The sequence below is a fragment of the Eumetopias jubatus genome, unplaced genomic scaffold (genome assembly GCF_037043125.1).
Source record: "Eumetopias jubatus isolate StellerSeaLion01/CBP00866 unplaced genomic scaffold, mEumJub1_p1.0 scaffold_14, whole genome shotgun sequence".
NCBI lineage: Eukaryota > Metazoa > Chordata > Mammalia > Carnivora > Otariidae > Eumetopias > Eumetopias jubatus.
The window spans coordinates 92,333,299-92,359,978 of NW_028274820.1; the positions used below are offsets into that span (position 1 = coordinate 92,333,299).

At 37.5% G+C, this 26,680-nt stretch overlaps 1 protein-coding gene and 1 long non-coding RNA gene across 7 annotated transcripts in view; one reads left to right on the top strand and one right to left on the bottom strand.

The window, feature by feature from the left end:
- Nucleotides 1-26,680, bottom strand: part of DGKI (diacylglycerol kinase iota) — a 451,310-nt gene that overhangs the window by 40,057 nt on the left and 384,573 nt on the right. For all 6 annotated transcript variants that reach the window (XM_088018199.1, XM_088018200.1, XM_088018198.1 and 3 more), the window contains one exon: nucleotides 15,345-15,370. In XM_088018199.1, the coding sequence (XP_087874325.1) occupies nucleotides 15,345-15,370 (26 nt within the window). The remainder of the gene's footprint in view (nucleotides 1-15,344; nucleotides 15,371-26,680) is intronic.
- Nucleotides 90-2,468, top strand: LOC148162547 (uncharacterized). The gene is made up of 3 exons (XR_015766708.1): nucleotides 90-121; nucleotides 1,191-1,292; nucleotides 2,355-2,468. It is a non-coding gene; the product is annotated as an uncharacterized LOC148162547 (long non-coding RNA).

Genomic DNA, 26,680 nt, shown 5'->3' on the forward strand with positions numbered 1-26,680 from the left:
TGTGGACAAAAATTCACCCAGAAAAAAAATGCTTCCAACTGGAACATGCCAGGATGGAACATAATACAAACTACCCAAGGCTAATCTTCCAGGAACCGACTGAAAAAGTGTTTTGCACCTGGTAAGCATGATAAGGGAGGCTTGGGCCAAGACCATCATTCAGGGAAAGTGGTGACCAGTACCCACATAGTTCTTTGTGGGAGGAAGGCATCAAAAGAACAAATAAGCTTTCGGTGGAGCTCACTGGGGAAAAAAATGTTCATTGGATCCTGGGGTTTCTCTAGTCAAGTAGGCAACAGACAAATGGAGTAACAATGACACTACTTTCAGGACGGGTACTACCATCACTGTCAATGTATCTGCCCCGCCCCTTGGGGACACGGGTGTAAACACAGCTCAGATCCTATCATCTCATACACTAGAAAGCTTAAGTAAACATAGTATACTTTAAAGAGTAAGCACCATTCGATTCTTCGTTTCTGCTCTTATACATGACTACTTGGAGACCAAGTCAGGCACCTGCCAAGCCCTTTCACACACTTACCTGGGGGACAAGTGACCGATCCGCAGGCATGAAATCTGTGATAGCTTCATCCCCGGCCAGACACACAACCTTCTTTGATGACCTCTTCTGACCCATCCGCGTACAAGTAAACCAGGGGGTTAGCCTTCTCCCCGCCTCTCTCCTTTCTTGTCACTTTCTTATTTCGAGATGTTGTAAAGACTTAGAATATTCTCTGAGGTCAGAGAATCTCAAGCCAAGTTATAGGTAAATCTCAGTAAAGAGCACTCTTCCTCCCCAACACATACTCATCTCTAATGAGGCTTCAAAAAATAATTAGATGATGATCACCAACAAAGCCCTCCAAAGAAACCACAGGATCAAAGGATTATGTGATTATAGCCAACAGTGAGATTTAAGAAAGGGGTAGGAGAGAGAAGAGCAGGGTCAGGACCCACAGAAAGTGATATAACCTGATTCTGGAAAGCCCAGGGGCTTGGGTGTTGTTTTGTTTGCTTGTTCTGTTTTCTTTTGTTTTTTAATCAGCAGTGACTGTCTGTTTTCCCAGGAAATGTGAAAGAAGGCTAGCCAAAGAAAAGCATGCTGTCATTTTTATGCCTTCCCTTTCACACAGTTTTTGGGGAGCACCCAGTGAGACCACCATAAAAGGCCTTTTTTTTTTTTTCAGCACATTACGAACTGAATTTCTTTGGAAAAGGACCAGGACTAACCTATCTTCGACAACAGGGAACAATCTTAATGAGGCTACAATGGAATTCAAAGACGCGTAGTGAGTTTCTGTTTGCCAACCCCACATACCGCAGCGAATGTAACAGTGAGATTTGTATAGAGAAAATCAATTCTGTGCCCGGGCACAGGATAGAATGGGGCAACATCTCTATTCACTGGGTTCGTAGTCAAATAGGAAGGCCAACACCACCCATGGGGAAAAAAATTTGGAATACACTCAAAAAAACAGTAAGTGAATAGGGAAGGGAAAATCGTGGGCATTTGAGTTGTCAGGAAAATTCATCATTGTTTGTCCTTAGAATCTGTGGAGGTGGTTCCAACACGCAGGAATTAATGAGCACCAAAGAGGGGCTTGAATGAAAGACAATGAAGGTGGTCTGCCAGGGAGATGGTAGGAGGTGATACAAACCATATGGCTGGGTGAATATAAAGGAGATGAACCTGGAGAGGGGCCCACAAGCAGGGGAGTAGAAATAATTCACTAAAGCCACATGAACTAAACCAGGGTAAGAAAGGGCCTCAAAAGCGAGCACTAAAATGTTTGAATCTAATTAAAAAGCCAATGGGGGATTCCATAGTCAGAAACAGAACATGGGGCAAAAAAGAACACTCTCGCTACTTAGCATTAGCTAGCCCAAAGTCATTGCAAAGTGACATACTGTGATGGCCGACACTGAAACCTCTTCCCAGAGAGGCAATTCAAGATCTGTGAGGTTTCCATCTGTATCATCAGTTGAGTTTACTTTACTCATTGCATTTTACTAATAAACAACTTATAGAAAATACAGGGAAAAACATCTAACTTTTTAAATCTACATTACTATTCTGGTCATAATATTGTCTTCCTGTTTGTGATATTTCCTTAAGGAAATAGCTACCTTTCAAGAATTCTACCTTTTTAAAAATGGATGTTATTGACAGGAAATTGTTTCCTGGATTAGTTTCCTTGATCAAGGAAATGGTTTCCTTGATTATGGAAGTATGAGGATAGAAGTGGATCAAGAACACACCTTTGAATTGTTCTGTGGAAAGGGTATTGGTCACTGATATGAAAAAATATATATACCTCATTTTTAATGATGATTTACTGCCTAATAATTAGGAGATTTTCATTCAACTGAAAGAATCAAGATTTCCTACTACATGAGCTCAACCCTTCACAATGCTATTGAGGGACTGTATGGAGGAGTGGCTGAAAATGGGACCTGGATCTAGATTACCCGAGTGTAAATCCAAGTTCCAACCTTTACCAGCTGTGCCTGGGACCTTGGAAAATCACCTAAAAGGTCTGTGCCTTAGTTTCCTCATCTGTAAAGTGGGAATTGTAGTATTACTATGATTGTTTTGTAGAATAAATATATCTAAAACATCCGGAGTAGTTGGTTCAGTATATACTAGTTTGGTGTGACCTAAAAGAAAGCATTTAACCTCCCTAAGTCTGAACAGAACATACCTTAGGACAATGCCTGGCACTGATTAAGTTTTAATAAACACTGACTTTTTTTTAAGTTTTAAGTACGTCTAAGAGTATATTAACCCACATAGTTCCAAAGGAGTAGTTGCAATTATTTTGCTGAAACACAAGGACCCAAACCTTAATTAATCCCTCCATTCTGAGTTTCTCAAAAATAAATTATTCTTGTTTTAATTTTTCAATCTCAGGAGATAGCAGAAATTTAAAAATATATATAAGTTCCAAGATGTTTAACTTTTATTTGAATAAAGATGAATATAAGCATCTCTTTTTGATAGTAAGCGGAATCACAGACACTAACCTTCCCTAACAATTTAATCTAAGATGATGGATTTTAAAAAATCAGGAAATATGGGAAGGTGGTGGTAATAGTTGCAGCAGACTTTTTTGTTGTTTCTTTTTTGTCTTTTTCTGAAGTTTTTATTTAAATTCCAGTTAGTTAACATACAGTGTAATATTAGTTTCAGGTGCAGAATTTAGTGATTCATCACAATAAGTGCCCTCCTTACTGCCCATCTGGAACTCCACATAGAGAGGCAGAGAAACTCGGTAAAAGAACCAAAACACATGGTCAATCCTTAAAAGGAGGTAACAAGATATCCTCATAAACTTTAAGATTACAAATGGCTGGGGAGAGGCCATTAACAGCCCAAAGACCTGCATTCTCCCAGTGTCTGCACAGGGAGGCAGTGGGGTGGCTGATGCACCTGACGGCAGGAGTGCCACAAAATAGCCAACAGGTGGTCGTGGAAAAGTCCAGGGCGCCCGTATGAGAACAGCCTCAGAAGCTGTTCCCATTTCCTTGACAAATCCATGCAAGGAGCCCCAGTAAAAACTAAAGTACCCAGAGCATTGCAGCTCCTGGGAACTCTCAAAACTGACCACCTAGGACGCCCCTTCAAGACAGGACCCAAACTGAGGATGAATTTCTGAGTGGAATACACACTGAGCTGAACACAGCTAATAGGAGTAAAGGAAGAGGTCTGGATAAAAGTGAGGCTATGGATCAAAGCCAGGAAGTCTGAGAAAGAAAGCCATCACCTTTCAACAGGACACAAAACCAATAGAAAAAAGAGCCCTCTGAAGTGAGAATAGCTAACTGAACGTATTTTTCTTCCCACAATTCAGAAAAATGAATTTCATATAAAAATAGCAAAGAAAGAAGTAAAATCTCCTATGTAGTTATTTTAGGAAAGAAAAGAATAAAGAACAGAATAAAATCTTAGACGCATGAAAGTGTACCACAAAATCTTGCTCAAAAAATAGTAGCATACTATTTCAAATAAGCTTAGTGGCATTAGTAAAGTGATACACAATATCAAGAATAGCATGAATCAGAATAATTCAGAAATGAGGTGCTGTCATTCAACAAAGAACTAGAAATAAGTGAAAAAATCATTTTCCAATGAAGACAAACTAGAAGAACACAGAAACAAATAAATTCAACCAATAAAGTCTGAAGAAAAGTAGATAAAGAAACTTTTAAAAAAATAAGGAAAGGGGCAAAAAGAATGTGAGAGGAAATGACAAATGTTAAAGATACATAGAGAAGATCAAACATACAAAAGGAGCTCCTGCAGAAGAAAACCAAAGCGAAAGAACAGAACACATAAATACTTTATTCAAGAACACTGTTCTGAATTTCAAAAATGAACCACACATTTAAATGGTGTATCATGTATCTGAGAACAGGAATGTCTCAAAATGATCTACACCAAGGTATATTTTCGGAAAGGTCTTGGATACTAAATAAAAATATCCTGGGGCATCTGGGGGGCTCAGTAGGTTAAGCGTCCAACTCTGGGTTTCCACTCAGGTCATGATTTCAGGGTCATGGGACTGAGCCCTGCCCACATTGGGGAGTGGACTTGTGGATTCTCTCTCTCCCACTCCTCTGCCCCTCCCTCTGCTCATGCCCTCTCTCTAAAATAAATAAGTCTTAAGAAAATATATCCTTTGGGTATCTAGGAAAAAAGAAAAGAATTTTATAAGGAAAATATCCAGACTTTAAAAGCAATGCTTTATGCCACATGTGACATGATGAGTCTGTATGGACCACAACTAATTTTTAAGGGTAAAAGTCCCAGAAAAGCTATTACATGAAACAACTCAAAAAATAAGGTTTTCAAGAGATTTCCCTAAGGGATCTAGTGGAAAATGTGGTTCAGAAAATCAAAATAACCAGAGAGACTTCAACGTAATGACTTGTGATGAGCATTAATTAGTTACTTTTGCAACTAGGTCAAAAATGAAAAAAGGGAGAAATTATAGTATGCAGTGGCTATATGATCTTAATCCCAATATATCATAAATCAATAAAAATGCAAGGAAATATGTTTTAATTCCTTTCAGTAATTCTAATTGAATTGTGTGGGCTAAAATAAAAGATTGAGCACGTATATGTGAATATATACACACATACAGACACACACACACATATATATCCTGAATGCAAATATAACTGTCTTATCTCTGCTCAACCAGAAACAATGAACTAGTAGTATCTAGTGCCCAAATTGTGGTCTTGAAACACTATTTTTCATTGGAAGAATCTAAGAGGTTTTAGAGAAATGACATCTAGGGCAAGAAGCAAGAACTACAAAAGATGAGCCTGAAACATCTTGTAATGCTGGGTATCAAGGAAATTATCTAAGAATATTAGGACAATGTTAGGAAGACTTAGAAGTCAACATGAAGGGACTGCCTTCTTGCCAAAGATAGAAAAATTTAAACTTCAATAAGAATAATAACTGCAATGCACTGAAGCCCATGAAATGTGTTAAAATTCATGGGGTGCCTGGCTGGCTAGATCAGTAGAGTATGCGACTCTTGATTGCATGAGTCGTGAGTTTAAGGCCCACACTGGGCATGGAGCCTACTTAAAAAAAAAAAAAAAAAAAAAAAAAAAAGAATTAGGAATTCATCAAGATTTTTGAACTTGGTCATTTTTTTACAGTGATAAGGAATCAACTAATTATCTTGATAACCAGATAAATAAAAGGACAGACTTGAACATTTATTCTGTTTTCCTGTACGGGCCTGTTTCACTGGGTAATCAAAGAGTAGAGGAGATGAAGTAGCTCTTTATAAAATGACAGAAGTGGAAAACTCCCAAAGGTAGCATTACAACAGCACAATTTTATAACCCCAATTAATAAATCTAGGTACTGGACATCAATTAAACAGTGAAATCCAGACATCACTTGCCCTTGATCAAAGAACACATTCTCACCAATAGACTTGACAAAGAGATCAGACCTGAGTTTGATCGAGCCCCTGTGCGTCAGTGTTCACTCACTCAGCAAAATCCCCCGTGTGAAAGTCTGTAGTTCAAATGGCCTGAGCACTTCAAAGATAAGTTCTAAGTAAAAGAAAGGAATAGATGGAGAATGTGTGTTTGAAAGAGACCTAAAAGACATACTATATTTTTTTTAATGGGCAAGATTAAACTATAGTATCTAGAGTGTGCTAGATAAAATTAGAGTGAGTGATAAGATTTTATAGATATGCAAAAAAAAAAAGAAAAGAAAAGAAAAGAAAAGAAACAAAACAACACATAAAAAACCAGAAGCCAAGATAGTGGTTACTTTTAGAGGCCTGGAGACATGCAATTAGGATGGAGACACATGGAAGGAATTCTGTTTTTTTGGCCTGAGTGATGGTTATGAAGGTATTACCATTATAATATATATATGCCTATATATATATATAAATATAATATGCCAAGCTATATATTGTGTTTCATTTTACAACGAAAATAAAGTAAAGCTCATCATACACACTCACTCCCTGCTCTTAAGAGAGACAGTAAGGAATCCATAAATCCATTAAATAAAGTGAATCCACTGACCCTAGCAGATGAGCAGGTACCCAAACTACCTGATACCCTAAAGGTTTCTGCCACACGCTGAGGATTTTGAGACACTCTTTGATGTCTGTGTGAGACATGGGATACACAGAAGATAAAGCCAGGAACCTGCCCAAATAGAACCCCACATAAAATTGTGCCCCTGAAGAGCTAAATCAGTATAGATGAATAATAAATAAAGCCTATAAGGGATCTAACAAGAAAACTTGATGTTGTGTGGGCATAAAACCAAAAACAAGGAAACTCACGTGAATTTATTGCCATCAACTGAATACTATGCACTCTGAATTAATGTCTCTGTGTTCCCTATGTAGCTTAAACAAGAAACAAACAAGCATACACACACAAACTCACCAATGGAGAATTTAATTTAAATTAATCAAGATTGGTAGTTTTCTTTGGTGACTGGCAAACCTCTCTGAAGGACTTAAAGAATTCTGGTGCATGAAGGTCCAAGGAAATGAGTGGCTCAAAGAATAATCTAAAACATATAAATACAAATCAGTAAAAAACAAGAAAACAACTTTGAAGGAATTATCTAGGCTGCATTCCAGAGAAACAAAGAGAAATAAAATATAAGAGAGAGTAGGACACTTACAGGTTAGCATCAAAAGGTCCATCATGCATCCAAACAGAATTTCAGAAGGAGATACACAGAGAAGAGAAAGCATTCAGGTAACGTTTGTATACTTAAATTGTCTATGTTGGGGGCGCCTGGGTGACTCAATCGGCTAAGCGTCTGCCTTTGGCTCAGGTCGTGATCCCAGGGTCCTGGGATCCAGTCCCTCGTTCGGCTCGCTGCTCAGCGGGGAGCTCATTTCTCCCTCTCCCTCTGCCCCTCCCCGCTGCTCCTGCACATGCTCTCTCTTTCTCTCTCACTCTTTCTCAAATAAAAACCTTTAAAAAAATAAAATAAATTGTCTATGTTAGAAAAAAAGTAGAAAAAAGTAGAAAAATAAGCCAAATGATTAGAATAAAGGAAATTATAAAGATAAGAAACCAATGAAACAGAAAACAAATATATAATAGAGAGGACCATGAAGCTAAAAAACAGTTTCTTGAAAAAAGCTATAAAATAATGAGAGCTCCAAGGCTCTGTGGGGGGGTGAGGGAGGGCAAAGACACAAAAAAAGAGAAGCAGGCAAAAACAATATTAAAAATGAAAAGATAGATGTAACCTTAGATCTCACAGAAATTACACAGATAACAAGATATAAAAAATTTATGCCAAAAATGAAAAAAACTTTAATAGATGAATTCCGAAAAAAAAAAAGTTACCAATACTGATTTAAGGAGAAATAGAGAATCTGACTAGCTCTTTAAACAAATACTATGAATCTGCGATTGAAATTTTCCCACCAAGGAAATGCCATCCCTAGATAGTTTTACTGATGGGATCTTCCAAAGTATTCCAGAGATCGATAAACCAAGTGCTATACAAAGTCTTCCAGAGATTAGAAAACAGGGAAACATTCTCTAATTCCTTTTATGAAGCGAGGTATATCATACATGCTCTGTACAATAGAAAGGAAAATGGAAGGCCAATCACACAGATGACCATGGATGAAAAAATTCTAAATAGAATAGGAGCAAACTGAATCCAACAATATATAAAGGAGATAAATATAATAACCAATTTGAATTTATCTCATGCATATGATACTGGTTTCTACTAGAAATTGAAGCACACCATAACACCAAAGGAAAAAAACCAGTATCTCAAAAGATGAAAAAAAAGTATTCATTTAAATTCTAATGCCTGTTGAATCTAACACATTTGGATGAAAGGGAAAATCCTTAAGAGGCTATCTACAAAATAGGGCTGTTCACCTCCCAGTGAACTTCACACTTATTGGTGACTTATGGATGGCAGCCACTTTGAGATCAGGAAAAATCGATGATGCTGACTCTCTCTACTTCTATTCAATACTGTACTGTTCTAATCAGCACAGAAAGGACCAGAAAGATATATAACAAAGCATAGTCACTGGAAAGAATGAAACAAAATTCTCATTACTTGCAGATGATAATGCCTCTGCAGAATTCCTTCCTCACAAAAGACACTTGAAGTAAAGTTTATGAATTTAAAAAGTTTAGCAGGAGGCTTGACTCAAGATTTTGAAGCAAGAACCTTGAAACAAGGTTCCAAGTGATTTTCACTTTACTGTGCCAACAACGATCATTCAGAAAATACAATTTTTAAAATAGAAAAGATCACCAAAAAGTGTAAAGTGCCTAGGAATATATTTAACAACAGAAGGCCAAACCCTTCAGGAAGAAAATTATGAAATTCTATGGATCATAAACATTTAAATGTAAACAGATATGGTTTGAGATGGAAAGACTTATTGTCATAATATAAATTCTCTTTACACTGATTTTTAGATTCATGCAATTTCCATGAAAATTACAACACAAAACTTGGTCAAGGGCTTCTAAAATGTATAGGAAGGAGCAAAGATCCAATTTAGACATTATTGAAGAAGAACAAATTTTAGAGTATGTGCTCTCCCAGATAGCAAGATTTATACCAAAGTTAGAGCAATTAAAACAATGTGCATTGTACAGGAATTGACATATGGATCAATAAAACAGAAAAGAGAATCTAGAAACTCACATATAGGGGAAGATAGAACAGGCTTTGCAAGTCAGTGAAGGAATTAAACAATAATGACTGGTTATATACATGAAACAAATCAAAATAAAACTGGATGTTTACCTCTCATCAAACCACAAAATCATTTCCAAGATAATGAAGACACAATTGAAGGTGAGCACTATAAAAATAGTAGAAGAGATAATCGGAGAATATCCTTAGGATATTCTATCCTACGAAAGGATTTCTTTAGAGAACCTACCAAAGGTAGACACCATAGAGAAAATACTAATAATTTGATTACATTAAATTAAAGAATAACTATTCCTCAAAAAATGTTTGGAAAGATAAACCACAAACTGGAAAAAATTGCAACACACATAGTCAACAAAAAACCTTTACCTAGAATCCACAGAGATGTTTATGAATCATTAAGAAAAGACAATCCAGTGGGGGGAAAAATGGGCAAAAGAAATAAAGTGACATTTCATAGAAAGGTAAACACAAATGGATTATATAAAAAATGCTTAATCTTATGTGTAATCATTTGACACAAATTAAAACCCCAAGATACCATTTGACACTCCCACTAGGTTCGCAAAATATTTTTCATTAGTTAACATCAAGAGTTGGCAAGGATGTGGGTCAACGGGAACTCTTCTTAACTGCAGTTGTGAGAGTAAACTAGAATGATTACTCTGGAAAACAACTTGTCATTATGTGATAACTTAAATAGGTGTATAACCTACCACCTAACTTTGCCATCCCCAGGTTTAAACCCTAGAAAAATGCTTACATGTGGAAGCTGGAGGAGTTATGAAAAAGAATGTTCATAATGATATTGTTTGCAATAGCAAGAAAACAAACAAAACCAAAAAACCTGGAGTCTATACAAACATTCATCAGAATTTGGATAAATAAATTGGTATATATTATTCATACAATAGGATACTATACAACATGAAAAATTAATGAAATAAATATGGCACTCAACAAGGATACATCAGAAAAACCTTTTGAACAAAAGAAGCAAATCACAGAATTTACAACAGGATTCAATTTATGAAAGTTCAATATAAGCCAATCTATACACACACACACACACACACACACATCTGGAATATATATACACACACATTCATATGTGGAATATATGTATATTCAAAAGAAACAAGGAAATTCTTAGCAAAAAAGCAGAATAGAGGTATCTCCGCAGGAGAGGGAAGGTAATGTAAACAGAAAGGGAAACATGAAGCTTCTAGAGGACTACAAATGTTTTATTTCTTAGGTTGGGGGCTGGGCAAGCAACAGATCCTTTTGGTTATCATTTAAACTGAGCTGGTAAATGTTCTGTACATTTTTATGAATATTATCTATGTCAGTAAAATTGCATGCCTATATATATATATGTTTGTATTGTAGAAAAAAAATCAATCTATGATTTTGAGCCAAGAGATAGTTATTGATATATTAGAGAGCTTTAGGCCACCGCACAATGTGTCGTTTGGGGGTTTTATTTTGTTTTTGTTATTTTGCACAACTACTGCAAAGTAAAACTGCCTCCAAGTCCGGTAGGAGACTCCTCTTTGGGCACTTATGCTAGTGATTGTGGTCGTTAAAATTTTATTCCCGATACACCTGCTACTCCCACCCTTGTCCACTGTGTTACTGTTGCAACAAAAAAGCTACCATATAATGTGAGAGCCCTGTCACTACCAACAGGTCTAGGAGCGAGGACAGGAAGGGGATGCCTGCTTCAGACTGCCAGGGGAAGCAAACAGATGGTTGGCACTGCTGGGCAAGAGTCAGTGACTGTCCTGTATTTGGGAAGTGAGCAGACATTAGCTGGAAGATAATCTTCCAGTGCAGGGCCATAGGTGGCAGGTGGCAGAGAGACATTCTCAGAGGCCCCCAAATAAGCGGGCTAAGATGACAGAACAGAATCTGAGAGCTCAGGCAAAGCAGCCTGGGCATGGGACTGGCTCCTGGGGCCATTTAAATGATGAGGTGATAGGCACTAAATGCTGAGGAAACTCCTAGGGCAGGGCAATCAGTCACTGCCAGGCTTATCTTCTGACAAGGGGTAGGACTCCAGCTTGCAGCTGTAACATTAAAACGTAATGTTTCCACTGGGATTTGGTGTGGCAGGTTTCCCTGAAGCTTCGGTTTCACTCAGTTAACTAATTATGAGAGAATGTGACATTGGTATTTACTTTTTCTACAGGAACAAATCATTCCCAGCAGGAGAGACAGTTTGTTATTTTTGTTCTGTTTTGTTTTGTCATTAAAAAGAGATTACTTACACGGTAGTAAATAAACTCTTGTTAGAGGGAATTTTTTTTTTTCTCTATAATTCTATCACTTCACCTTAATGCTGACAATCATTCCTTTTGGTTTCCAGAGACCTGGTACATAAATGAGCAAGAGGTGGGTATTAGATCTGGGTTTGAAAATTAACTCTACCACTTACTAGTGTGATCTTAAGCAAGTTATTTATTTAAGTACCACGAGCCTGTTTAACACATCTACTGTGTACTATTTGTTCAAGATGAAATGAAGTAACATAGTTGAAGTACTTTAGCACAGTGTCTCTGCATAAAAAAAGTGCTCGATAAATTTTGGCCTTAATTCTTAATGACTCTGATACTATTTTATACAAACAGGAACGTTTTACATTTCATTTTTGCCTTATATGGTCAGTTTTCTATAGGACCTTGCATCTAATCATGAACTGTATCTTCACTTTGTCACTTCAAGCTGCACTGTGTATTAACCATCTTACTCCTCCTCATCCAGATATAAGAAGGCTTCCAATGAAAACACAATATTTAATGGATAACATAGAAGCAAACAGTTTTCTACCCCTCCTCCATCCCCAGTACACCTTTTAACTTCTCAAAGACAGTAGGCAATGCTGAGCAAACATCACTAATCAACTCACATCTCCTCATCCACTCCCTGGACAATAATAGCATTGTGTTTGGGGTGCTTTTAGCAAACTGGAAAGATATTGCACAGATGATCTCCCACTTGAACTCATAATCCCATGAGGTAGGCAGGGTAGGTATGATGAGTTCCACCTTACAGATAAGTGAGTGGTCTAAGAGAGGGTAAAGGACAGAGCCATGACATCCAAACCTATTTTCTGTGAAAGGTAATCTGTGGGAACTGAGAATGCTGGGCATATTGGACTTCAGAAAATTAGATTTTCTCAAGAACAAAGTCTGTTTTGAAGGTAGCCAGAGCAACCGTTATTAGAGAGAAAAGTTAAGATCATTGGTAGTAAGCTAACAAAACAGAAAGTCAAGAGGCATGGGGCTTTATATCGCAATTTCACTATCCCTTTGCCCAATGAGCCTCAGTTTTTCTATCGCCAAATTGGAGAAAGCAAAAATGTTACTTCTTCCAATTCTTGAAAGCACACATACTGTAATATCATTATTGCTTACAAATGTAAGCTTGATAGACTATTCAGGAGGTTTAACGAGAATCACAAAAACATGAACAATTAAAAATGTATAAGCATGAGAAAACATATTTTAAGTGCTAGTAGAAAATCTTGGTGGTAAAAGAAAAGGATAAGAATATTTTACAAGGATACATGGGCTAGAAGCTGATGGGAAATTAGTAAGATTAGACAAGTCAGCACTGAAATTTCACATTACATATTTGAGTAATTTTTGGAATTTGCAGAATCAAACCTAGACGCATGGACATGTAATAACTTCTGAAGCCATGAAAATATAAAAGCCCTCAAATTTGGATAATGTTTCTTTAACTAATCATATATACTAGTTCTTTTTTTTTTTTTTAAAGATTTTATTTATTTATTTGAGGGAGAGAGAATGAGAGACAGAGAGCACGAGAGGGAAGAGGGTCAGAGGGAGAAGCAGACTCCCTGCCAAGCAGGGAGCCCGATGTGGGCTTGATCCTGGGACTCCAGGATCATGACCTGAGCCGAAGGCAGTTGCTTAACCAACTGAGCCACCCAGGCACCCCTATATATACTAGTTCTTAAAATAATTAATTTGGACAGGCTATTCATACTGAGCAAGTCTTTCTGGTGATAGGCATTTTTCAAGGACTTCCAATGATGCTAGCACCTACTCACCGATAGCTCATAATCCCTTAAGAATTCCTAGCAAACTAGAGAATAACAGTTCAGAAGTACCCCCTGCCCCACCCCTTGTTTGGGCACAGGGGACAAGTTCTAATAGATTGGAAGGCCAAAGCAAACAAAAGTCTTTAGGGGAACCATAGATCAAAATAAAAACAAAACACAAGTTTTGAATCAATGGAACTTGGAAGCCCAAGGATCTCTAAACATGCAATAAAAAAACCTAGTCGTACCAACACTGATGAGCAAAAGAGCATGGCATAATAGATCATCATTAGGTGGTTGGTTACCTAATTCTGACTTAATAGGTCTACACATGATTTGCCCTATGATCTTCAGAGAATGTGATACATCTTCATGTCAGTATTATGAGAGATTTTATGATATGGCAGAATATGCCTGCCTAAAACTCCCTCTCTTTGTCCTTAACTCACTCACTTAACAAGCATTTGTTGAATGTTTGCTATTTATTTGTTGGGATCTGTATCAAAGAACTCACAGGGGAGACAGGTAAATCAAGCATCAAATTTATGTGTTAAATTCTAGAAGAAAACTATTTCATGCAAATGGTAAGTGGGTCAGAAAGCTCTCAGAGAGGATGAGATGATTAACAAGGTCTCAAATGGTAAGTGTAAACCATGTATATCGCAAAAGGAGTAGCTTCCTGTCACAAAGAACAGCATGGATAAAAGCAGGAAACGTGAACACATGGTGAGTTCCAGAAACTAGATGCAATACCACATGGCTGGAGCATTCAGCATGGGTAGGAGAAGGGGGAAAAGATGCCAAAAGAAGCAATAAGCAGTAGAAGTAAACAAAGATTCCATCATTTAGGATTTCCATTCCACATTAAAATACAATATTGGAAATCTGAATACAATGATTGGTCTATTGATAAGATTTCAGCCCACAGGCAATGGGAGTAGATTTTTGCTGTAGAACAGTGTGGTGTTATCCAAGTGTACAGTGAACTAGAGGATAGAAAACTAGGGTATGGACACCAGTTTTAAAACAATCTTAAAATCCAAGTAAGACATGGAGAGGTCCTGAGCTACAACAATGGGGGTGGAAAAGAGACCAGAGATAAAAGATATATAAAAACCAGAGTTAATAAAATTTAGTGACCAACTAGAATGAGGGGACGAAGAGGGAAGCTTACAGCCAGCTTTCCTGTGTTATACTTAGCTGGCTGAATGCATAATGGTGCCCTTCACTATTTAGGGACAGCATGAAGAGGAATGCAAGTAGTACTCAGAGTCCTGGTGTATCTCTCTTTTATGAGATTAATCACATTTCACTTTATATTGCAGGAGGTATGTGTCATTCAACCACCCCCTTCACCACTAGACATATAAAGCTCTTTGAGCGGGGAAATTCTGTCATATACCACATTGTCTCTGCGGATGGCCCCAAAAGCGTATTTGTATAACATGATTACATAGTATCACGGACCCACTGTAGACACTTAGTGAACGTTTTGGATGAGTGACTGAATAAATGAACTCCCAAAGTTAGATGTGACAAAACTATTCATTTTATCCTTTGAATGAAATAATTACGTCTTAACTGAATAACTCACCTCAGCTGGGTAACAATTCATACCACTACTGACCAGGTTCATTTCAGTCTTCTAATACTTTTGGCAAATTTCAACATCCAATCTTGAAGGGACTTCTGGGAGTATCTACTACAAACTCTCATTTTAAAGATGAAAATCTATGATCATCCAGAGAAGTTACACGGCTAGCCCCAAGTCACAAAAAGTATCCAGTGATGGGACAGAAATCAGGTAGATACATTAAGCTTCAAACTCTCTGTCAACCAAAATGGTTATAATAGATTTGAAGATACTACAAGATACCACATTTAGCTAGGATTCACTGAGTTTTCAAAAGTGCATGACATGTCACACAAAAAAAATACAAGGCCAATGTCTTAGAAACATTTTCTTGAATAATTCTTTCCTCTGACAGTGAAATGCAAGGAATGGAGCTCAACTTTTAATCTTGAATTAGTATAAGTAAGACAGATTCTTACCGTGATCTTCTGAAGAAACTGGTGACCTAAAACGAGATAATAAGCATGATAAATGTTTTGTAAATGATACTGATAATTATAAATGCAATAATGATCAAGGATAATCTCCTAGAAATAGTACCCCCCAAGTTCAATTAAATAGAAAGTCAATATAGTAGAGAGTGTAATTAATTTGTTGGTCGCATGGTATATTCTAATTGATCACTCCCAAAGCTTACCTGGATTTGTTGGGTGGTTGGGGTTAATAAAATTTCAGTCCACTGCACCATGTCACAGGACTGCAACAAACTTAATTAATTCTGGATTTATGACACACAAATAGAAGTCATAGAAATGTGGTAATGGATGGAATCCTGTGATGTCACCAAAGGCCAGGCCTCCAGAAAATAATAAATAAACAGTGTTAATAAATAAATAGTGTTTAAATAAACACTAGATTGAGTGTAAGTAAAAAGAAACCTACTTGGACAGTAAAAAAATGAGACAGAAGTAAAATAAATGATGTGTACCCTTATCATTATTGTTTTTTGTTTTCACTCTTTGTGGAATTTAAGGTTTAAGTGAGCATGACATAGACCCTCTGTGTGCTGGCCTCATAGCTCTATACCACAATGAGGCAAGAGTGCAACCACTGGAGTCCCACAGAACTTTTATAAATCGATGACTTTTGCACACCATTTGGGGCTCAGCTCCAATTATGTTAGGAAGACACCGATGAAGCATCATATCAATATCAATCAATTTTCACAATAAAAAACCTTTCTTTCTTCCTCAGCTGACCACTAATTGAGTTACTCTGAGCAATACAGATACAGCCTTGAGGATGAATTCCCCTCAAGCTTGAAAGACACAGTCTTGACTCTACCAGCTCATTCTTTCCTTGGGATAAAGTGAGATATATAATTCTGTACTAACAGGTGGTAGAATTTTGAAGGGAAAGGCAAGAAACCAGCCAGGAGGCAACTTCTGTTCTAAATGATCTGCCTGCTGGGGACCATAGCAGGAGGATGACAAAGGGAAATGCCAGAGTTTAGTAATATGCCCATTAATGTAACTAGTGTTGGGGCAAGAATGATTCCATGGATGCACAGCAGTTGAAGGAAGATTTTAGCTACTTCGGAATGCTTGAGAATGCTTTACTTTATCTACTGATCTGTGATATTTTGTCCATTATGTGACTTATCAGTAAAGTATAAGGACACAGCAGTCATGGTGGGAAAGCCTTGAACTTTCCTTAGTGGCAAATTGTCAAATCATTTCAACCTTACCAGTCTCTTCAAGTGAACTTTTGCATGTGAAAACAACAGAGGATCCCCAGATTTGGTAGGGAGAAAACTGGCATCTGGGTGACGGGCACAGGGAGCCCTGAGAGGGAACCTGCCGCAGGCGAAGTCATCCCTGTGGTGTTGGCTGCCTGAGAAGTGCCACTTAGCCTCCCCAAGTGGAGCAGATCTGGACTCTCTTTGGGATTCCCCTGTTTCACACTATCACACACCCCTCCTCCCCACTGGGCTGTGAGCAAATAGAAAACTAGGACCACTTCTTACGTAGTACAGAATGGGCCTCTGATTAACGTTTGTTGAATTGAATTAATGTCAGCACCACCACACTGGTGTTTAGACTCAAACGCATTTTGGAGCGCCTCAAAAAAATCATCATGTTACCTTCAAACCACACACAAGACAGGTTTGCCAAGCTCCTAGGCCAGCCATGAGGGAAGGGCCTAGGGAGTGAGACAAGCTCCAGGGTAGGGATAATGTAAGCACTCCCAAAGCCAAAAGACATCCAATACACCCAGCAACAGAGGCCCACAATCTGCCCTCGTGGTTAGGAAAAAGAAAGGGGCAGAGAGTGCTGAATAGAAGTGAATGGGATTGAAAGGTGAGTCTAATGAGAAACATATATTTTAAATAAGATCATTTCTTAAGATGCCTAGGGCATAAAAAGAAGTCAGCAACAAGGTAACATCTTCAGCCCTGGTGTTTTCTGATGGGAATTAAGCAGAAACACATCTTGGATTGTTGGCAATTAATTTCTCACAGAGCTCTAGGAACAAAGAAAAATCCATGCCAACAGATAACTAAATGTCTCAGGTAGAAGGCTTGCGAAGCAAGGCTTTTGGTGCCTTTTGTGAAAGCAAAGCACTAATATTAAATCTGAAAAATTCCAGATGGCTTCGTTAAAGTCCCGAGAGGATGCAGTTGTCCAGGCAGTGGGGAAGAACTATCCATTTCAGAGTGTTTGCTAAGGATTAGTCATGTTGAGTGTCTGTGCGGAATGTTTCCCACATGCCTGGATTTGTGGAATTTTAAGACATATGGAGTATTTCAATCCTCACTCAGTATTTCACCTTTCACTCTAGCGAGTCACTAAATTACACTACTGAGACATGCACATCATCCATTATTGCTGTAAAGGGGCATAAAAAGTTTTACAGAACTTAGCCCAGGAGAGAGGAAAACTCATGAAATCAGCAAGAGAAGTAGTTATTTTTAAAACAGAGGTTGAACCCCAGGAACAGATAATCTTCCTCAACCTGACAACTGAGGAATGCAGGAGAGTTCACTGCTCATTCCTCCCACTGTACCTGCAAGACTTGTGGTTCTGTTCCAGGCTGTTTACTTCTCCTCCATCTACACTTTATTTCAGGGATAGCATTGTTCTCATAATGCAAATTACAACCAGCATTCAAAGAACCCCAGGATTTAGAGTTCTCGCCTCTTTCCTCAGTACCAGCCTTTTATGACAGTCTATAGAATATTTACACTTGATTCTGCTTCATTTTGTTTTGTGGGTTTTTTTTAAAAAAAATGTTTTTATTTACATTTCATTAAAATTCAGCAAATAACAAAAACAAAGTCCTGGATTTTAAAATCTCTCTCCTGTTTTAAATCTTTCCATTTATGTTGATTCAAACCTAAATAATAATGATTATTTGAGACCCTATTAGGTACCAGGCCCTGTGCCTCGTGATGCGGATACAAAGATGAACAGCTACCAATTTCAAGGAATTCAATCTGGTGAAGGAGAAAAATAGGTAATGATTATAGTGAAAAAAAGTGTAATCATCAAAATATGTATGAAGTGAAGAGGGAGCATGAGAGAGAGACCCATTCTGTTCCAGAAGAGTGGGAGAGACTTCAGAAAGCAAGAACCCTGGGAACTGGGCTTGGAAGGAAAAGCAGAAGCTTGTTAGGTAAGTAAGAAAGGAGAAGAATGCCAGGCAGAAGCACCAGGCATACGACAGGGAATGTGGATAGGAAATTTCATAATACGTTATCAGGCAGACAAGGAACTCAGTGTTGCTAAAGCATAAAGGAGTGGCAAGTTAGGACTGGAGACAGAAGAGGCAGGGGTTGTTTCATACAGGGCCTGGCGGGCCATTTTGATGTGCTGGTAATTTACCTTCTAAGCTAAATGAAGTGAATTTTGGAAACAGTGAGGTCATACATTCTCATTGGTGCTTCTGACCAGGCAGGCTGTGCAGATTAGAAGAAAAAAGCAAGAATAAAGGCAGAAGATAAGTTAAAAACTATTACTGCAAAGCTTCTGTTCTTCTTTTTGAAATTCATGAAAAGTAACAGGGCGAATGAGAAACAGAAAAGGAAGCATCATCTTTGACTAAGCTAGAAGATACCCATAAACCGAAATCATCTATAAAGAAGAGCTACCAAGTGCAGGAAAAACTGGGCCAAGTTTCCGGGAAACAGAGAAAGCATATTTTGATCTGAAAAGATATGAGCTACACCGTGCACCCTAAAATCTAGCAGAAAGCCCTCCACTCTGAGCCAGGTGTCCTGCTAGTCAGAAGTGGAATCAAAACCCTAGAGGTTAGTGCTGTTAAAAAAGAGTTTGAAAACAGACCCAAAGTCAACTTCCAGCAACACACAAACCCACTATCCCTAATTATCCGTTCCAAACTAACAGTTCCAAAAAGAACTCCTCCAAAACAAATATGAGTAATAAAGAAAAAGGAACCAGCATGCTATCTACATGAAAATACTCCAAGAAGAAAGCAGGGTAAGGATCTGCGGACAAACAAAGCTTACAGTAGAAGTACACTAAAAAGATAATGGTGGGGGCAGGTGAACACTATTAACAGACCTCCATGAAATTTAGAAATGGGAAAAGGGAAGGAGGGAAAGAAGGAAGGAGTAAAGGATGGTATAGGGCCTCTGTGACCAGAAACATAAAGAAGAAATACAGTGGTTACAAAATAGTCCTAATACTACAGCAGAAAAAAAGAGCAAACGTTGGTCCAGAGTCTTAGACTCAGTAAATTATAGAAACAGTTTGGTCCATATATACAATGGAATATTACTCAGCCATCAGAAAGGACGAATACCCAACTTTTACATCAACACGGATGGGACTGGAGGAGATTATGCTAAGTGAAGTAAGTCAAGCGGAGAAAGTCAATTATCATATGGTTTCACTTATTTGTGGAACATAAGGAACAGCACGGAGGCCATTAGGAGAAGGAAGGGAAAAATGAAGGGAGGTGGAATCGGAGGGGGAGATGAACCATGAGAGACTATGGACTCTGAGAAACAAACAGGGTTTTAGAGGGGAGGGGGGAGGGGGAATGGGTTAGCCCGGTGATGGGTATTAAGGAGGGCATGTACTGCATGGAGCGCTGGGTGTTATATGAAAACAATGGATCCTGGATCACTACATCAAAAACCAATGATGTATTGTATGGTGACTAACATAACATAATAAAATTTAAAAAATTAAAAAAAAAAGAAAGAGCTTGAGGACTCTTTCTGCTTTATCACCACTGCATTGGGAAAAGACTATTAAGAGGAGGTAAAAGATCCATAATAACTAAAAATGTATTAAGATATAAGCCACTGATTTATTCATCCATTCAAGTAACTGCTTTGTAGAAGTGTCTTGCTGTTTTTCAGTTTGATTTACTTTTCTGTGAATTTTTTTTGGCTTTTTAAGTTTTTATTTTAATTCCAGTTAATTAACATACAGTGTTATATGAGTTTCAGGAGTACAGATATAGTGACTCAGCAATTCCCTACATCACCCTGTGCTCATCACAACAAGTGCACGCATTGACCCCCATTACCTATTTACCCCCTCCTCACCACCCACCTCCACTCCGTAACCATCCCAGTTTGTTCTCTGTAGTTAAGAGTCGGCTTCTTGATTTGTTTCTCTCTCTCTCTCTATTTTCCCTTTCCTCATTTGCCTTGTTTCTTAAATTCCACACAAGTGAAATCATATGATATTTGTCTTCCTCCAACTGACTTATTTCACTTAGCATTATACTCTCTAGCTCCATCCATGTTGTTGCAAATAGCAAGATTTCATTCTTTTTTACAGCTGAATAATAGTCCATTGTAGATATATACCACTCCTTCTTTATCCTTTCATCTATCAATGTACACTTGGGTTGCTTCCAATAGTTTGGCTATTGTAAATAATCCTGCAATAAACATAGGGGTGCATCTATCCTTTCAAATTAGTGTTTTTGTATTCTTTGGGTAAATACCCAGGAGTGCAATTACTGGATCATATGGTAGTTCTATTTTTAACTTTTTGAGGAACCTCCATACTGTTTTCCAGAGTGGCTGCACCAGTTTGCATTTCTACCAAGAGCACACGAGGGTTCCTTTTTCTCCACATCCTCTCCAACAACTGTTGTTTCTTGTGTTTTTGATTTTAGCCATTCTGACAAGTGTGAGGTGGTATGTGATTGTGGTTTTAATTTGTATTTCCTGATGGTGAGTGATGTTGCCCATCTTTTCATGTGTCTCTTGGCCATCTGGATGTTTTCATTGGAGAAATATCTGCTGTTGTCTTCTGCCCATTTTTAAATTAGCTTATTTGTTTTGGGGTGTTGAGCTGTATAAGTTCTTTATGTATTTTCCATATGAAACCTTTATTGGCTATGTCATTTGAAAATATCTTCTCCCATTCCATAGGTTGCCTTGCCTTTTAGTTTCATTGATTGTGCAGAAGCTTTTTTATTTTGATATAGTTCCAGTTTATTTTTGCTTTTGTTTCCCTTGCCTCAGGAGACATATCTAGAAAAAAGTTGCTACAGCCAATGTCAGAGAAGTTACTGCCTGTGTTCTCTTCTAGGACTTTTATGACTTCATGTCTCACATGTAGGTCTTTAATCCATTTTGAACTGATTTTTGTATATGGTATAAGAAAGTAGTCTGGTTTTCCCACCACCATTTGTTGAAGAGACTGTCTTTTTCCCACTGGATGTTCTTTTCTGCTTTGTTGATGATTAATTGACCATATAGTTGTAGGTTTATTTCTGGGTTTTCTATTCTGTTCCATGGATCTACGTGATTGTTTTTGTGCCAGTACCATAGCGTTTTGATTACTACAGTTTTGTAAAATAACTTGAAGTATGGAATTATGGTGTTTTGAGCTTTGTTTTTCTTTGTCAAGATTGCTTTGTCTCTTGGAGGTCTTTTGTGGTACCATACAAATTTTAGAACTATTCTAGTTTTTTTGAAAAATGCTGTTAGTATTTTGATAGGGATTGCATTAAATCTGTAGATTGCTTTGGGTAATATAGACATTTTAATAATATTCATTCTTCCAACCCATGAGCATGGAATGTCTTTCCATTTCTTTGTGTCCTCTTCAATTTCTTTCATCAGTGTCTTATAGTTTTCAGAGTACAGGTCTTTCACCTCGTTGGTTAGGTTTATTCCTAGGTAACTTATTATTTTTGGTACAACTGTAATTGGGATTGTTTTCCTAATTTCTCTTTCTGCTGCTTCACTATTGGTGTATAGAAATGGAACAGATTTCTGTACCTTGATTTTGTATCCTGTGACTTTGTTTATCAGTTCTAGCAGTTTTTTTTTTTTTTTTTTGTGGACTGTTTCAAGTTTTCTATATGTAGTACTATGTCATCTGCAAATAGTGAAAGTTTTAATTTTCCTTGCCAATTTGGATGCCTTCTATTTCTTTTTGTTGTCTGATTGCTGTGGCTAGGACTTCCAGTCCTATGGTAAATAAAAGTGGTGAGAGTGGACAAATTTGTCTAATGATATAATGTATGGTGATTAACATAATAAAATTAAATTTAAAAAAAATCTCTACATTTTTCCCATTAAGGATGATGTTAGCTGCGAGTTTTTCATATGGCCTTTATTATGTTAAGGTATATTCCCTCTAAACCCACTTTGTTGAGGGCTTTTATCATGAATGGATGCTATACTTTGGCAAATGCTTTTTCTACATCTATTGAAATGATCAGATGGTTTTTACCCTTTCTCTTATCGATGTGATGTATCATGTTGATTGATTTGTGAATACTGAACCACCCTTGCAACCAAGAAATAAATCCTACTTGATCATGGTGAATGATTTTTTTAATATATTGTTAGATTGGGTTTGCTAGTATTTTGTTGAGGAGTGTTGCATCTATGTTCATCAGGGATATTGGCCTGTAGTTTTCTTCTTTAGTGACTTCTTCATTTGGTTTTGGTATCAGGATAACACTGGACTCATAGAATGAATTTGGAAGTTTTCCTTCCTCTTCTATTTTTTGTAATAGTTTGAGAAGAATGGATATTAACTCTTCTTTAAATGTTTGGTGGAATTCACCTGTGATGCCATCTGGTCTTGGCCTTTTGTTTGTTGGGAATTTTTTGATTACTATTTCAATTTCTTTTTTGGTGATAGGTCTGTTCAAATGTTCTATTTCTTCCTATTTCAGTTTTGGTAGTTGATATGTTTCTAGGAATTTATCCATTCCTTCTAGGTTATCTAATTTGTTGGCATATAGTTTCTGATAATATTCTCCTATAATTATTAGTATTTCTGTGGCATTGGTTGTTATTTCTCCTTTTGCATTTGTATTTTATTTATTTGAGTCCTTTGTCTTTTTTTTTTTCCTGATAAGTCTGGCTAGAGGTTTACCCATTTTATTGATCTTTTTCAAAGATTCAGCTCCTGGTTTTATTGATCTGTACTATTTTTTTTTTTTTTTAGTTTCTATGTCATTTAATTCTGCTCTAATCTTTATTATTTACTTCCTCCTGTTGGTTTTAGGTTTTGTTTATTGTTCTTCTTCTACCCCTTTTAGGTATAAGGTTAGATTGTTTGAGATTTTTCTTGATTCCAGGCCTATATTGCTATAAACTTCCCTCTGAGAACTGCTTTTGCTACATCCCAAAGGTTTTGGACCCTTGTGGTTTCGTTTTCATGTGTTTCCACGTACTTGTTAATTTCTTATTTCCTGGTTGACCAATTCATTGTTTAGTGGCATGTTATTTGACCTTCATGTATTTGTGGTCTTTCTAGATTTTTTTCTTGTGGTTGACTTCTAGTTTCATAATGTTGTGGTCAGAAAAGGTGCATGGTATGACTCTAATCTTGAATTTGTTGAGGTTTATTTTGTGGGCTAATACGTGATTTATTCTGAAGAATAACTCATGTGTGCTTGAAAAGAATGTGCATTCTGTTTTAGGATGGAATGTTCTGAATTTATCTATTAAATCCATCTGGTCCAGTATGTCCTTCAAAGCCATTGTTTACTTGTTTATTTTCTGTTTAGATGATATGTCCATTGATGTAAGTGGGGTGTTTAAGTTCCTTACTATTATTTTATTATTATCAATTAGTTCCTTTGTGTTTGTTATTAACTGTTTTATGTACTTGGATGCTCCTATGTTGGGTGCATAAATATTTACAATTGTTATATCTTCTTGTTGGATTGTCCCCTTTATTATTTTATAGTGCTCTTGTCTCTTGTTATAGTTTGTTTTAAAGTCTATTTTGTCCAATATAAGTATTGCTACTCCAGTTTTCTTTGACTTCCATTTGCACGGTAGTTGTTTCTCCATCCTCTCACTTTCAAACTGCAGGTGTCTTTAGATTTAAAATGAGTCTCTTATAAGCAGCATTTAGATGGGTGTTTGTTTTTTTTTAATCCCATCTGTCACCCTATGTCTTTTGATTAGAGCAGTTAGTTCATTTACATTCAAAGTAATTACTGATAGCTATGTATTTATTATCATTTTATTATTTGTTTTGTGGTTGTTTCTGAAGATTTCTCTGATCTTTTCTTCTTGTCTTTCTTTCATGTTTTGCTGATTTTCTTTAGTGATATATTTGGATTTGTCTTTATTCTTTGTATATTTATTAGTGGTTTTTAATATATGGTTACCATTACATTTGTATATAACCTCCTCTGCATATAGTAGTCCATATTATGTTGATGCTAGTTTAAATCTGAACACATTCTTTTCTCCTCTCATCCCCATGTTTTAGGTATGTGTTGTTATATTCGACATCCTTTTATTTTGTGCGTTCCTTGACTGATTTTCTTTTTTACAGAAATACTCGTTTTTACTGCTTTTGTTTCCTACCTTTATACTGTCACTTTTGGTCTCTCCTTTTCACTCAAAGAGTCCCCTTTAATGTTTCTTGTAGTGCTGTTTCAATGGTCATGAATGCCTTTAGTTTTTGTTTATCTGGGAAACTCTTTATCTCTCCCTCTATTCTGAATGATAGTTTTGCTGGATAGAGTATTCTTGGCTGCAGATTTTTCCCATTTAGCACTTTGAATATATCATGCCATTCCCTTCTGGCTTTGAAAGTTTCTTCTAAAAAATCCCCTGCTAGCCTTACAGGTTTTCCCTTCTAAGTTACTGTGTTCTTTTGTCTTGCTGCTTTTACAATTTTTTCTTTACTGCTATATTTTTGCCATACAATTTGTCTTGGTGTGGATCTGCTTTTGTTGATTTTGATGCAAGGTCTCTGTGCCTCCTGGATCTGGATATCTGTTTCCTTCCCCAGATTAGGGAGGTTTACAGCTATTATTTCTTTGAATATATTTTCTGCCCTCCTTTTCTTTCTTCTTCTTCTGGAACTTATATAATGTGAATGTTATTACATTTGTTGGGAGTCACTGAGTTCCCTAAGACTATTCTCATTTTGCATAATTCTTTTTGCTCTCTTTTGTTCAGCTTGATGACTTAACATTACTTTGTCTTATAGATCATTAACTCATTCCTCTGCTTCTTCAGCCTGCTGTTCATTCCAAGTGTGTTTCTCATTCATTTATTGAGCCCTTTATCTCTCTCTGTTATTCCTTATCTCTGTGTTAAAAGTCTCACTCCTATATTCCACTCTTTTCTCAAGTCCAGTGAATATCCATATGATCATTGCTTAAAATACTCCATCAGGAATGTTACTTACATCTATTTCACTTAGATATCTGGCCATGGCCTCATCCTGTTCTTTAATTTGGGATAAATTTCTCTGTCTTCTCATTTTTGTCTAAGTCTCTGTGCCTGTTTCTCTGTGTTAGGAAAGTCAACTATATCTCCCGTTTTTGTGTTTTTTTTTTTAAGATTTTATTTATTTATTTATTTAATTTATTTATTTGAGAGAGAGTGCTCGGGGGAGGGGCAGAAGAGGCGGGAGAGGGAGACAGAATCTCAAGCAGATTCCATGCTGAGCCCGATATGGGGCTCCATCCCACAACCCTGAGATCATGACCTGAGCCAAAACCAAGAATTGGATGCCTAAAATGACTCAGCTGCTCAGGTGCCCCTACATCTCCTGTTTTTGAAGAAGAGGTCCTGTAGTGCCCTACCATGTATGTCCCCTGTTCTCCAAGGCCTGGCACTTCCAAGAACGTCTCCAATGTGTGTTGCCTGCACTCTGCTGCTTTGTCCTGGTCACCTTATCCTTCAGGCCAGTTGTCTGCAGAGGCTCTCTTTGCCTGTTTTGAGCACTGTTTGGTCCCTGGACTGAATGTGGCATATTTTAAGTAGGTTTGCTCGGTCTGTTTATGAAATGAGACCTGTCACCACTACCCCCAAAACTGAGGCTCTGCAAAAGTCCCCTGTTGGGAGACATAGTGTGAGTAGGGTTTTAGGCTGGTCTTCTGGGGGTAGGGAGGCCCCCTGTGCTGGGACTGAGGAAAGTGTGACTGGGAGGGGCAGTTCCAACAAAGGGCAGGGCTTGATGTAAGCAAGTTAGGCAGTGAGTGTTTGCCTTGCACCTATGCTGAGGGATGGGGAAGGGAAATGGCGCTGGCCACTTTGTTCCCAGAGGGGTCTCCCTTCGAAAGCTGATCCTCTGGGACATGCTCCAAGATGAGTGAATAACCTCCCCATTGTAGGTCCTAGGTGCTCTTCAGATTACTGTTTCCATGCTGTATGTCTGCAGGCTGTTTGCTCTGCCTTTTCTCCAAGAGCAGTACAATGTTCTCCAGGCTCTATCCCAGCCAAGCCTGCTGACCTTTAAAACTTCAGGCTTTAAGACCTGCTGGTTGCAAGAACTCATGACATTTGGCTCTTCTCGCTTACCAAGCCAAATGCAACAGGGATTCATTCTCC